The sequence below is a fragment of the Trachemys scripta genome, chromosome 2 (assembly GCF_013100865.1).
Source record: "Trachemys scripta elegans isolate TJP31775 chromosome 2, CAS_Tse_1.0, whole genome shotgun sequence".
Taxonomy (NCBI): Eukaryota; Metazoa; Chordata; order Testudines; family Emydidae; genus Trachemys; species Trachemys scripta.
The window spans coordinates 222,042,777-222,057,479 of record NC_048299.1 but is presented as its reverse complement, the minus strand read 5'-3'; the positions used below and the strand labels follow the sequence as shown (position 1 = coordinate 222,057,479).

The window sequence follows — 14,703 nt, the reverse complement described above, 5'->3', positions numbered from 1 at the left end:
GAAAGGAAATAAATATTCTCCCTTGAGCTTCTGCCCCTGTGTTGCCTGGCACTGCTGGAGCGTTAAGGGAAGAAAGAAGTACCGCGAAATAATTTTCCCTTCTGTCCACACTAACAAGCCAAATTCCAGGGAGTGCAGGAGCTGGAAATCCGCCTGCCCCAAGAGAGCGAGAGCACTAAGGGGGAAATCCCAGTGGGGCATTTCCAGCTACCTGATTGGAGAGAAGGAGGAGCTGTAATGAGCCTCGGGGAACTCAAATCCCAGGACAATTAGCTGCACTGCACAAGGAAAGCGGACTGCAATCGGTGGCAGTCTCAGTATAGACAGTGCATCTAAAGAATCCGTGCTCCACATTGAACGGCGAAGCAGCTTCGCTTCTCCATGACAATCTGTTAAATTAATGTTTATATAAAACGGGCGATCTTGTTTTAAAAAGGGGAACCAAAGTCAGACAATCCAGCCTCTGTCAATTAACCCGATACTGCAACTGAGCCGTGAGCCGACTGACTTCCTTTAAAGTTACGTACCTGTCAGGCAGTGACTCGCTCCGCCATCTGATTAAAAGCCCAGTTTAAATCGCCCCTAAGGGTATTGGCAATGGGCGAAATCACAGTTAGAAAGGATCCTGGCGATAGCATACGCACTAGTGGCTCATTTATTTTACCAACAACCCACTTTAAAAAAAAGTGTTAATTGCTGCACTTTCCTAGCACGTGGATAATTTACTTTGACGGCAGCATTTTAATTAAAAGCCAACTTATTTATGTTTCTGATGTTTATGTTGCGCAATTTAATTACGTTTAGAGGCAGCACCGCATTCCCCTCCCCCCCCCCCCAATCCTAAATCACATTTTCATTAAAGGTTTGAATAAGAAAACTCACTTGACCACTATTCATTATCTCTTCCCCTCCATGCACACAAGTTCACTTACCCATTCATTTAGTCACTTACTCATTCCAGCAGATCCGCTGCAACTGCTGCCAGCCGGGCTGTGCACACTCATAATTATTTGTCAAAGTCTAGAAAGTGTATGATCCCTTTTTCTAGCGGTAATTAGTTACCATAGCATCTAATACGTAAATGTGCCCAGAGCACACCATTAACAGTTAAACGAAGGATTCAATTTAACACATGATTATATCTTTCATAAGTCATTACATTAGGAAAGTCAATGTCACTCATGCTGGGACAGTCGCAGGATGAGAACTGGGGAAAGGGCGGGGGGAGTCTGGCTTGGCAACCGAAGCTTAGGGGTGGTTTTGGAGAAGGCTGGTTGAATGGGCTTGTTTTGGCGGGGTGTCGGACACAAGCTCTTCCAGGGGCTGGTCAGTTCTGATCCTATTGGGATCCAGCAGGAAAGAATGGGGGAAATCCCCCAGGCGCGCGCACACCGCTGGTCTGACGGAGACAATGTGCAAGACCAGTTCCGTGTCAGGTCCCAGCGACGCTGCTGATTACAGGGGAATAGGCAAGAGGTGTTAAAAGCGGCACCGCCTCGGAAACTGTCACAGGCTCGACAAAAATCATGTCAGATCAGTCACCCCCTGACAGGAGGCGCTGGCCGCGACTGAAACGCGTTTTCTGAGCCATCTCGGCTGATCCTCTCTGCTAACTCAGACTGGCGCAAACCAAGCTGATAAAAGCAGCTGGGGGTGGGGGGTCTTGGAGGATTGCGCTGCAAAAAATACAACGTTTATTGAAACCAGTAGGACGGCACCTGCGTGCACACAGTTAGGGAACGGTAGCGACATTGGCGGCTCAGAACTAGCTTTGATCTCAACTGCCAGCTCGGTAGTTTAAATGTCAAATTTCAGACAACTTAAGCTTCCCGAGTGAATGCCTGGGGAGAACCGCTCTTAGGGGAGTGCGGCTGTTGCAGCAAGTCGCTGCTCTCTAGCAAACTTTTGGTCACTCATCAGCACGTTAAGGCACTTCCAAGGAATGTCCCAGATCACAGGAACTAGCTCAGAGTCAGTTAGATCTGTAGCGAGCTCTGATCAGGGCAGGTTGTTAGTGCAGAGCAGCTGTTTTCCAGCTTAGGACGTGTTTGAATTAAAGTAGAGGAACAAGCTAGACTTATTTAAAAAGTTTGGCCCCACCCTTTGATTCCCCCTCCCAGCCGTCACCTTGCCTTCCATAGCAAAGATTATCACAGAATTTCCACACGGAATTATTAAAACTGCTGGGAATCTTCCTTTCCCACTCCGTAATTTGTTACGCGGTACGAGTTCCAGCGAGAATTGAGAAGCCAGCCGCACCTACGAGGGGAATATTTCAAGGAAGGCGCCTTTGTCATGAGAAATAGGAAGCAGTAACTCTTGCAGCAAATGTGGCCTAAGATGTTAATATGCACACACACACACACACAAAAGAGTCAGACGGGTAGCTGTGGTTAATTCCTAATCAGAATGATGGACAGCAGAGACAGAACAATACAAACTAATGGCTGTGTTGCTGATCACTTTACCCCTTGATTAAAGACACCCAATTATGGCGCAGAACAGTGTCGTAATTATGTTCCTTAATCACATCCAGGAGGTTTAATTGCCTTAACGATGTGTTTCATTAAATGAATTTAGGTATTATAGTCGACAGTTTTCATACACAGTTGTTTTCAAATTAACATAATATTAGACATCGTCATGGAAATTGTTTTAATAATCATAATTAGACGCACCCAGGCTTTGTCTAGTAAATGCTGAGAGACGGCTCTGCTTGCGCCTGGGGGCTGAGCTGCCCACCCTGCCTGGGCTGCCTTCCCACAGCTTCGTGGCACTTTGCAGTTATGGTTCCTGAAAAGTTACAGGTTCTGATTAATCTCTTTGATGGGAAGTGGAGCGGAAAATATGTATCCCCTTCTACCACGCTGGATGCCAGTTAGGGCTATCATTAGACGCTGGCACTACCCAGGGCCAGTAAATGGAGCATACTGGATGCAGCGGGCACATACACATAACCCCGACCCCATCAAGGAAACCTGGCTGGTGGTGGGGCTGGGGTCCAAAGGGAAGAGCTCTAGTGCCGCCCTCTCGGGACCCCTCCGCCGAGGCGGACGCTCACGCGCCAGCCCAACGCGGGCAATAGTCACTTCAGCACTGGGGTTTCTGGACATTGATAATCGAGCCTGACTGTTCTTCGGGTGCGAAAAGCGAGCCGCTTTTAGACTGTGGGCTCAAGCTCCCAGGGAATTTAAGGAACTGCAAAGAGAACCAAAAAACGTCTAGCCAACAGTGTGTGTCTGTCTCTCTCTCTCTCCCCCCCCCCTCCTCTTGTAAGCAATTGCAGACCGTTACTCTTGTTAACACCGCCATATGTGGGAACAGACCAAAACCCTAACAGCTTGCATCTTTTCAGCATTAGCTCCCTCCCAGACTGAGGTTTCATCTCCAGGTTGGAAGTGTGAAGAGAGCCTTCAATCGGCCTACAAACAAACTTGGGGGCTCTTCTCTCTCTTCCTCGGCCTCTTACTACTGCTTTCATTTCTCTTTCTTGCAACGAGTCAACCCCGTGTCAATTAAACAGGTGAATAACAACAATGGATCTGTGTCAAGAACTTGAATGCCACAGTCCCTGAGCCATGCTATTTTTGTATGTATGGCACCCAGGCAAAGCGAGAGAGAAAGGGGATACTTCCCCCCCTTCCTGGTACAAAGAACAGCATAATAAAAAGTTTGTTGAAAATATTTTAATAAAGATTCTTTCCGACATAGATACACATACAAACGATCGTACATTGCTGTCATAATCTGATTGACCTATTTAATATATCACTCTTTACACATCCATGACCTGCCAACAGATCCATCACCGCTCCTATTTTGCCATCCAACCTGACAGTCCGAATTTGTATTATCTGCAAGTAGTGGGAAAGAGCAGGACTCCTTTTTGAAGAGGGGGAGGGAGAATATCTTGGATTTACAAATGGCAGAGACAGCCACCCAGCCATGCAAACTCAGACTGAAAGCTCACTTTGGGTAAATAGCCACTTTTTGCTCTTCTCCTTATTTTATTTTTCCTTAGATTAAAAAAAAAAAATAGATAGATGTCAGGCGTTCTGTAAATCAGCCCAAAGTATTTCAGTTTAAATAATCATCCACAGTCAGATTAATTTATCTACATATAGGGCAATTAAATTATACCTTTGGACAAAAAAAAACAAAACAAAACAAAACAAAACCAAAAAAACCCCAGCGCCTGGGAACACAGGAACTTGGCAAGTGTTTCCCTTCCCCCCCTCATAGGAGCTATTGCTTTGATGCCTTGTAAAAGTAAATAGCTATTACCCTTTATAATGCAAAGAATCCCCTTTTTAAAAAAAAAGTCAGTTAATTGAGAATTAAGAATACACCTTTCCTGTGATTTTTGGACTGAAGCAATTTATTAAAGCTCAATTTAAATACAGGGATGATGCAACTTAAAATCCAGACGACCTTTCATAAACCTAAGCAGCTCCGATACAGCAATAGTTCTGCGTATACGTTGTTGGCAAATAAACATTTTAAACACTTGGCACACAGTTTAAGTTAATCCATAAAACAGAATTTTAGAAGCATTAAAAAAAACTGCACATAAGACCCGTGACCTTAACACATGATAAATATTGTTGGCGTGGAAGGGTCCTTGAAAGAAGAACAAATAAATATCATGTCTTGTTTATACATCATTGCAACGTGGAAAGAAACAAGGTGCACATAAATATTTGTTTTAAAAATGCAATACTTTCAGCCACACGGAGTAGGGTGTTAGTTTCTCTCTCTCTTTAAATCACTCTCGCCAAAACTTCGCGCATTTTCACAGGATCAAAGTTCAGAGACAATAAAAAATACAAGTCAGTCTTTCATAGCAATGGTTCAGTCTCTTGGTTTCGTTTAAATAAGAAGTCTACATTTCAAGTTTGTTTGGCGCCTGGCTCAGCATCAAAAGAATTGGTTGCAAGTGCCCCTTCTGATTTGTCTCAGTGACCATGCAGCTGGAGCCCCCGCCACCCGCACCCCAGCCAGCCACCCCCGGGCCTCAGCTCGCTGGGGCAGAGTTCTCGAGTCCCAGTAAGCGGGATTTAAATACATCAGTCGGGGAGGGGGGCTTCCTTTTTCCTCCCCCAGCTGCTATTTCTCAGCCTCTCTTTGTGTCCACACACACACACACACACACACACTTGCGATTTTTTACTTCGCTGAGGTCTTGGTTGCGATCAAGTCACCACTTCCACGAGGAAAGCCCCCAAGCCCACCCGCGGCCCTTTCCAAAAAGGGAGGAAAAAAGCCCATAAGCCTAATAACCACGAGAAACGGAGGATTTAGCCTAAGTCCTTGCCCCGAGTCCCTCCCTGCCAGCTCCTTGCCCTGCCCGGGTTGAAGCGCCTGGCGGGGGCTTTAAGGCTTCTCCGTGCACTGTTTGCAGAGGCTGGAGGAGACGCTGTTGAAAATGGCACATTTCTCCGGGCAGGAGCTGGCAGGGGGCAGGCCGGCGCTGAAGGGGTAGCCGGCCGCCTGCTCGTAGGCACCGAGGGCTGGGTGCAAGGCGGCGGCCGCGGCCGCCGCTGCCGCCGCCGAGCTGGGCAGGGAGGCGGCCGAGATGGCCTGGCCCTGGTTGAGATAAGCCACCAGGCGCCGCATCTCCTCCAGAGCCTGCGCCTGCATGAGGATGTAGTTCTTGGCCAGCAGCAGCGTGGCGATCTTGGAGAGCTTCCGCACCGAGGGGCTGTGCGCGTAGGGGATCACCGCCCGCAGCTCGTCCAGCGCGTCGTTCAGGTCGTGCATCCGCCGCCGCTCGCGGGCGTTGATGTTGAGCCGCAGCGCCTTCTGCTCCTTCGACTTCTTGCTCCCACCCAGGCCGTGGCTGTTGGAGCAGCCGCCCTCGGCCGCCTTCAGGCCCCCCCCCGGCGCCCCCCGCCCCGGGCGAGGCGGCCCGCGGGTCTCCCCCGCGCAGCACCAGCTCGCAGCGCCCGTCGCTGTCGTCGTCGGGGCTCTGCTCGCCGCCGCTGCTCTCCGCCACCGAGCTGCGGCTGGTGCTCTCGCCGTACTTGCCGCACACCGAGCCGGCCGGCAGCGCGAGGGGGTCGCCGGCCCCCAGCGCCGCCCCGGGCTGCAGCAGCCCCTCCGCCTCGCCCGGCTCGAAGCAGCTGAGGGGCGAGGGCTGGCGCTCGCGCGGGTGGCTCAGGTCGAGCCCCGGGGGCGCGCGGAAGGCGGCCTCCATCCTCGTGGCCGAGGCGCTGAGACTCTTGTGGAACAAGTCCTCGTCCGCGGCTAGGCTCAGCGCCCGCTCCATGCTGCCCGCCGGGCTCCTCCGCCGGCACCGGCACCTGCCCTGCTCCGGCTCCTCGCGCTCCTCCGCGTCGCCTTCTCTGCTGGCCGCGAGCTCTCACCAGGGGATGCGCTCGGGCATTGTGAGCTGCGAGCAGCCCCCTCGTCCGCCGTTTATCTTGCTTGGCTTCACCTTCAAGAGATTTCCGGCCCCAGCAGCCGCCGCAGACGGGGGAGTCTTTTACATCATTAGCTCGGCGAGTAGGTTATTATGAAGAAGACTCGCCTGTTGGGACAGAGCTCTCTACCCAATCAGGTTAACGTTTTAATTAATAGGATTAAAGCGGTAACAAACAAGCCCAGGCGCTAGCTGGCCCTGAGTCTGAAGAGTTTCATTTCCCAGGTCTGAAGACAGGCAGCAGCTAGAGCTTTATAAAAGGCGCCTGCTCCATTATTCTCCCTGCCATCTGTAGACACAGCTTCACGCATATGTTTGCAAGACGTTGTGTCCTGTTAGGAACCCAACAACTGCCTTTAGCTTGACATGTGTGGCGACTTTCACTCATCAATGAGCACACTAAAAGCCCTGCTTAGAGCTCGGGATGTTCTTCGCCTCCTTCAGCAAATTACAGAGCTGCACTGCGGAGGTGCCCACTTGAGCGCTTTCCTCCAAGTGCTGCGAGCAGACTTCTGCTAACTTAGCAAGAGAGTCACTCCACCCCCGTTTACATGAACTCAGCTCTCCCTGTGGAAAGGGATCGCGTGGAATAGCAAAAGCTAGGCTGCTCCTTGCTGACTCGCCATAAAAGTTCACCTTGGCCTCGGACAAGACAATCGTTTTTCTCCCTTTCAAAACAAATTGAGAACAAACTGCAAGGTGCTGCTTTTCTCTCCCCCCACCCCAACTTTACAGTTTTCCACTCGCAGATTTGCTACTTCATAGTAATTACCCCCCACATTTCAATGCAAATAAAAGCATCAGCTTTAAAATAAACTAATTTGGGGGCAAATAATAATAGTAATGAATGACCAACTTTTTTTCTAGCGATTTCTTCCTTGTAATAAGGATACTTTACAAGGACGGTCCTGCCTAACTCAGAAATGGGTGGTAGTTTGTGCATCTGAATGTATCAGATCAACTTGAGATCATGTAATTCATTAATATTATCCACCATGTATTTATATTTCCAGGCTTTAGCTAAAACGCTTCACCTTAAGGCCCACTTTCCTTACAGTCAGGTTCTCACACTGAAGTGTAAACACAAGTACTTGTCTAAAATGTGTCCTGCTGATGCTCTAATAATAGAGACAAGCAGCCCTTTCTCCTTTTATTGTAATCGCATTGAAAGCACATGGTATTTAGAGGCAGGTTTTCATTCTTATGACATCAGTAAAAACAATATTTCCCAACACCTCCAGTGCATCATTCGGTGTGGCAGAATTACTGAAGGCTCTGAAATTTTTGGTTTCTCTGGTTTCATTAAAAACCTTTTAATTGTGTCTTTCCGAGATGGCCCCAGGTGTTGGACTCTTTTCATTACATTTTGCTCTAATGTGATGAAATTCTAATTCTCTCCTTACCATATGGTTAAATTTGCCCACTGAGAATTAGTTGAAAAAGGAGAAATAATCTATTAATCTCTGTAATAGATTCACAAATGAGGTTCGCCACAGAACCTGGTTTTGAATGGTAATATCAGAACAGTTGGGTGCCTTGTTTCAGGAAAGAAAGGACCAGGCTCCAACAACAGAGACGTTTGAATTTTCACCTGTAAAGAATAAAAAGAAGCCATGCTGCAGATTTTCGAAGTAATTGACTGAGATTTCATCTAGCAAGGACATGGCTACAATACAACCTTCAGTCACCTTGTGTCTTTATATTTAAAATGAACAAACCCAGCCCCCCACCCCATTCAGCCTTCACCCCACCCCCATCCTCACCCAAGTCTAGCATTTGGCTTGTGCAAATGTCCCTGATTGAAACCCAAAGTGCACATTCAAATCTACAGTTTCTTTCTTATAGATACTCCTGTTGATCTCTATCATTAATCCAAAATGATCCATTATTTCCCAGACCTGAGGAAGAGCTCAGTGTAAACTCGAAAGCTTCTCTCTCTCACCAACGGAAGTTGTTCCAGTAAAAGATATTGCCTCACCCACCTTGTCTATTAATTCAAAGGCATTTTAGGTTTATTGTTTTCCAATTAGCAACTTCATTTTCACTGGGATCATAAACAAAGAGCTTGATAATTACAATAGGTTTTTATCTGTTTAATATCAACTTGTAAAACTCATTTGATCACTTAAGGATGACGAATACTATTATTGTAATTTGATGGTATAAGGAGAACATTTTACTGCTCCCAGTTCGTTTGGTCGAAGAGAGGCTTTCTGCGAAATCTCTCTGGCTGATATATGGCTTCATTAATCCTGCCTTTCTCTTTTGCTTGAAACTTTTCGGATGGTGTATTCACCTGCTCTGTAAGCAGTTTGGGTGCTGGAAGATTGAATGGCTCTGATGTTGCTACAGTGTTAAAGACATTTCATCGTCATCCGAGTCCTGATCACAGAACTAGGGGATGGTTATCGGAGTGATCAATGCTTTGTCACGCTTTGGACAGGTGCAACACGCCATAATGGACAGGTGCAACTAGTATAAGGTCACGTTATCAACAATGATATTTAATAAACCTAGTTTTGTAATTTCCGAGTGGGCCATAGCTGTTATCCACTTTCTGCCACCATCCGGGGTGTCAGTGCTTATCTGATTAAACACAATATCATCTATCTAGCTATAATCTTCCTTTGTTTTATTTTCTTTCTCTGTCTGCCTGCTGTGTTTCTACCTCTGATATGTATCAACCACCTTTCTACTCATTCATTCCTGATCTGCCACACTTAAGTGTTCAAACGGTCTATCAAGCTTCAACGTATATTTAATGCCTTCCCACCACAAAGCCCCGACCTTCTTCCAGTTGCATTTGGTATGAGCCATCCTGGATCAAACTCCTCTGGGCTCCCTGAAGAAGGTGGCTGTTTAATAGTCACCAGTAACTTTGGTTTGGAAGCAGGCAGAAGAATTTATAGAAGCTTTAAATGCGGGGCTTATAAAAAATACCCGAGGAATGGTCTTTGAGGTTTATGCACTCGTAAACTTTTGCTGATTGCTTCTGGGAAGTTGTCGGGCATTTAACACTGCATTTATCTTACGGTGCAATGAAAACACATCTGCCCAGTGTCTCGTTACCTGGTTTAATTGTGACACAGCCCTATGTCACTGACTAGACTTTCAGCTCTTTCATTATGTCGGTAGCAAGCAGCCGGGAGCTGAGGTGAAGAAGGGAAGGAGGCGAAACGCCCTAACAAATCAAACAACTTCGCCGTTATGCCCAAGAAGCATAAACTGCAAGTGAACTTTCCTAGACTGCGGGGCGGTGCTTCAATTTGCAAGAGTGGTAAGCAGAGAGGCTGAAGAGAATTATGCCCATTTCAGGAAAGCATGATCGGGCTTTCGACAAGTTTATTTCTCTGAAGTTTGGCTGTGAGCACAGCGTCCCTGCCAGGCAGCTTGCCCCAAATATTAAGCTGTACCCTGTAAAGCACTAAAATAAGAAACACTTTAAATGATAATAGCCTCAGAGATTACACAATTTATACTGAAAACGTGAACGCAGATTTTTTTTTTAGGTGCACTGGAGTATGAAACTAGCTAGATCTTCACTTAATGATCAATTTCTAAAGCCCAGGGTCCTAAATTTCAAGCCTGGGAGGGGGGATTAGAAAACCCTTCCAGTAAACAGGTCGCCGAGTAGCGCATAAAGTTGTGTATTCCGTCTGCTATAAAACTCTCAAGAAAGCCAGAATCTCCCATTTATGTCTGGATATACCCAGAAGTTTAATGATAGCGAGGCATATTTTATAAAGATTAAGACAGTTTCATTGCAGCCGAGGGAATACTGTAACCCCCTAGAGCTTTGAAATGCTTTGGAAATAGTCAGCATTTCACTGATACCAGAAGAATAACTCTCTGATCAAACTAATATTAACATGAGATTCAAGTTTACTCCTCTCTGGCCGCACTAAAGACTTAATCAGTGTCTCCTCACTTGCGGCTACATGGATTTGACACTGAACCTAAATGAAAGGAAAGCCAAATATCCAGTTTAAATATTTTGTAATAACCCCCCAATGTACAGAATTTTCTTTATTTTTCCCACTGTTTCTTCCATTCTCGAGATGCTTGTAGCTTCGTCGTAGCAATATCTTGTTAAACATTTCATTGCCTCTTAGAGAACCATCAACCCAGTCCGGAATAAAATAGCTATTTTCACAAAGTTACCAGCTTCTCCTACAAATTCACCTAGAAGTACGTGTGTGCGTGTCAAAATTGCACTACTGTACCCGAATGTGTGGCCCTTGACAAATCATGTTGTGTCTCAACAACTGGGGAAAGATCTGTTTTTTTTAAAAGATCGCAGAGAGTAAACAATCCTTACAAAATCACACCTTGTGAAATGTCCCCATGTGCTTGATAGCTTTCACTGAAATGTATTGGACAATAATTGGGCCCTGCAATCCCCCAAAGGAATTTCATGTGCTTTATGGGACATGTTTATAGCTTCAATTGCTTACAAACGTCTCAAAATCCAGAGAGTAATTATTCTAAGATAAGAAAAAGATTAGATTTGAAGTTTTGTTGCTATGGAGAAAGTTCTGTTTTGTGGCTCAAATCTACCTCTAACGCTTACCTCGATCTCCCCCACCCAGGGCTAAGCAAACGCTGGTCAAATAACTCCTTTTGCAATTAAAACGATACAACTAGCTGTTCATTTAACAGTTTCAAGGCGCAATAGGAGGATTAAAAAAAGCCCGATAGAAGGGAAACTTTCCCAGTCAGGATGCGAATCCCTTTTGAAAGTCATCATCTGAGATTTTGAAAAGTGTTTTTAAAGCACCTTAGGTATTCAAAGTTTACGCGCCTGTTGTTGAGAAAGAGGGCAAAAGGATCAAAAGGGACTTCTTAAAGAGCTGATAACGTGTGGGTATTTCTGCGGAGTATCCCCAACAGTAAACCCCCTACAGGATGGGATTTGTGGTCGGGTACAGATAACCATTCTTTATTACTGTAACTTTTGGAGCAGGTTTGCTGTTAGTTATACTGCAAATGCTAATTCCCCCCCTCCCCCCAAAAAAACCCACCCTCCTAAGGGACATTTCTCCCCACAATTAGTTTTTCATGCAAAGACGGTCAGAAAACTGCGCTGAGTAAGAAACTGTGGATGTAGTTTAGCGATCAATTACATTGTGATTAATAAAAGCAAAGAACAATTTTTTGGTGTGCTTGACACTTCACCTTTACAATAGAAATACCCAACCTCCTTTAGTTGTGCACTAACAGTTATCCAGATGGGAGGGCTGGGAATTAACTTCCTTACATTTTGGACAGAAAGAAAACCTGTGGGATAAAGTGAAAACACTAGTGTAATGTGATGGCATTGTTTTTAAAATGCACTGTACTTAATATTACTTCATTATCGCAGATTAGATATAGAGAGGAAATATTCTGTACTCTTTGTTCACTGAATAGCAATTTCATGTGTAGCAGTTGGTCTGGTTTGACTCACACCGCAGTCCTTTCCCCTCATAAAGTTATGGGATGCTACAGTTTTTCTTTCATTGATGATTAAACTTTAAAAGAAACTCTGACGAGGAACAACACAGCTACTAAGGTGTGTGACTCGGCGATTTAAAATCCACAGCACCATCTCCTGGCAAATGGGGGAATAGTTTAATTTAAAGCAAGTAATTCCTTTGGGGGTATTCCATAAGAAATTCATGAAGTTGAAATAAAGATAACCAGTCTTGATCTCCAGTTACGGAAAATTTAGTTTAGGAACTTCTTTCTACAGCAGCACTCTAAGAAGATTTTTCGTTGGTATGGCTAATGGAAACATTATTTCCTCAGTTTCACATATAAAACTGAAGTCTTTTGGATGAATGGCTATTATTGGAAGACAGACACAAGCCTTTCCAGAGGTTTTGCATAAATATATTTATATATAGGCACTTCATTAAATATATGTATTTGAAATATACATTGGATGGAGAAAAATGATAATATTGTTTTTGTGACAGCATTCAAACCCCTTATATGTGGTGCAATAAACCTGTCCAGCCTTTAGTCTGAGATTTTTCAAGAGAGCCTAAAAGAATTAGTTGCCAGATCCCACTGAAATTCAATAAACTTCATTGTCCTTTTGAGTAATTAAAGATATGGCCAACTTCATTCACGTGATGCATATTCAGTAGTTTATTAGTGAGAACGTGTTACCTCTTTTTCCAAAACACAATTAAAAAAAAAAAGATAGCGAAGACCCTGTTTAAATCCATCGAATCTACTACCCTGTAGTGTTTGTGCCCTGTACTATATACTCGAGTGCTTTGTCCAGTCCAGCTTTAAATGACTGCTAATTGAACTTTCATTAGCAGACTGTTGGCACTGTGTAATTGAGCTCACCGTTAGGATATTTTTCCTGATATTCAGCCTAAATTGTGCTTTGCCTAATTCCATCCACTTGCTCCTGCCTTACTTATAGCCCCTTTAAGACTCAGGACAATGAATTCCTCAATCTCCTTCTTGTCTGCTCTGTTTATATACCTGTGGGGCAGATCCTCAATTGGTGTAAATTGGCATAGCTCCATTGAAATCAATAGACAATGACAATTTATACCATTTGATAATTTGCCTCATAGTCTATCTGCAGATTTAATCCCACTCTCTGTATTGAGACTGGACTCTTACTGAGGTGAAATGGTGAGTTGCCGTCCTAAGAAATGTGGGATTGGGCCTTTATAGACTTTGTGTGGCCAAGCTACACATATTTAGTTCTTTTAATATTTCACTGCAAGTCAACTCAGTTAGCCCTTTAATATTTTTTCTTCTGTTCTTGAGCTCTTTCCAGTTTGTCAACATCTTCCTGGTATTGAGGTGCTTACACCTATAAACTGTATCCTAAGTGCCTTCTTATCCATGTAGTACACAGAGAGGGGCATCTATCACTTCCCTATCTCTATGTTAGAAGCCCAAAAATCATACTGGATTTTCTTTTGGTCACTGTAAAGCACTGCAATCTCCTATTTAATTTTCCTGCAACCCATACATCCCTATGTGTACGTAAGCATCCACGTACAATACATCCACTGTACTCTCTTCAGCCACCATTTTGCAATTATATAAAAAAATGTGCTCATGTGCAGCATGTTGGCCTCTTTATAAATCCACGCTGCTAATTGGCTGTGATTCCACTCTTTCTTAGGTGCTTAGAGATTTTTTTCTCTTTTAATACTATTTCCACTATATTACTACAGACTCAAGTTAGACTTACCAGATGGTATGTGACAGGATCATTCTTTCTCTTCCTTCCCCACTCTCCCTTTTTTAAAAGACCAGTAACGCTGCCTTCTTTCTAAATCTTTCAGACCTCCTGAGTGCTCTGTAAATATTTAAAAATAATTGTGTGTGGTTAGGTAAGTTCATTAAATAATTCCCTTTACACCTCAGAATGCTCATCATCCAGACTGGCTCAGTTTCCTGTATTACATTTTCCCCAGTATCTTCTTACCTACTTTCTATCAACAATTATAATAACCATCATGTCTCTATTCCTAATTGTTTTTACCTCCTTTCTTTATTTTTCTAGAAAATGCAATTCAGTAGTTCTGTTATTTTGGAATCATAATTAATTTCATTACCCTCCTCAGACTAATGGGTCTATTTTTGCTCTAGTAATTCTCCCCTCCTCCTTATATTACATATAATTAAAAGCTGATTTAAAATATATCTTAAATAGCAAAGCCAGGTACTGTATTGAAAAATATACAAATGAATCCTAGGGACTCAGTTATACTCTATAAATAAGGCAATTTTATATGTTTAATAACTTCCCGTGAACATAAAATGTAAAAGTGTTGAAGAAATATAGTTCTCTCTAAGAGACACACTCCATATATTTAATAGAGAAGATATAGTTTTGTGTTTTAAGGTGAATTAAAATTGTAGATCATTGCCCCCTTATATCACAACAAACACAATACAAAGTAACAAAAAGAACAATGGTTTTTCCTTGGATTACTTTACTAAATTCATACTTTAATCTTTTGGTAGATGTTTTTCAAGCATACTCAGATGTCTGATTGTCAGCTTTATATCTCAGGAAGTATTCCCAGCAATTCAGGTACAGTAAAGTATCTATCTCCAGCAAGTCTCTGTGCACTATATAACTTTTATAGTTATTATAAAAAATAATTTATTGAAAAAACTTAAACCTTTTCCAACTCGACTGACTTTTGATTTAAATGTGTGCGCTCCTGGTTATGGTAATCAGTTGTGCTGGATGCTTTTTTCAGAATTAGGTTTGCTGTTTATATCACACAAAGTTTAGATGCTATGAGAGTAACATC

The 14,703-nt window shown here is 43.9% G+C and overlaps 1 protein-coding gene across 1 annotated transcript; it reads right to left on the bottom strand.

The window, feature by feature from the left end:
• Positions 1-4,360: 4,360 nt before the first annotated feature.
• Positions 4,361-6,899, bottom strand: BHLHE22 (basic helix-loop-helix family member e22). Its single transcript, XM_034759447.1, is given in 2 exon segments — positions 4,361-5,880; positions 5,882-6,899. Coding segments are annotated over 2 exon segments (894 nt in total). The 5' UTR covers positions 6,269-6,899; the 3' UTR covers positions 4,361-5,373.
• Positions 6,900-14,703: the final 7,804 nt, after the last annotated feature.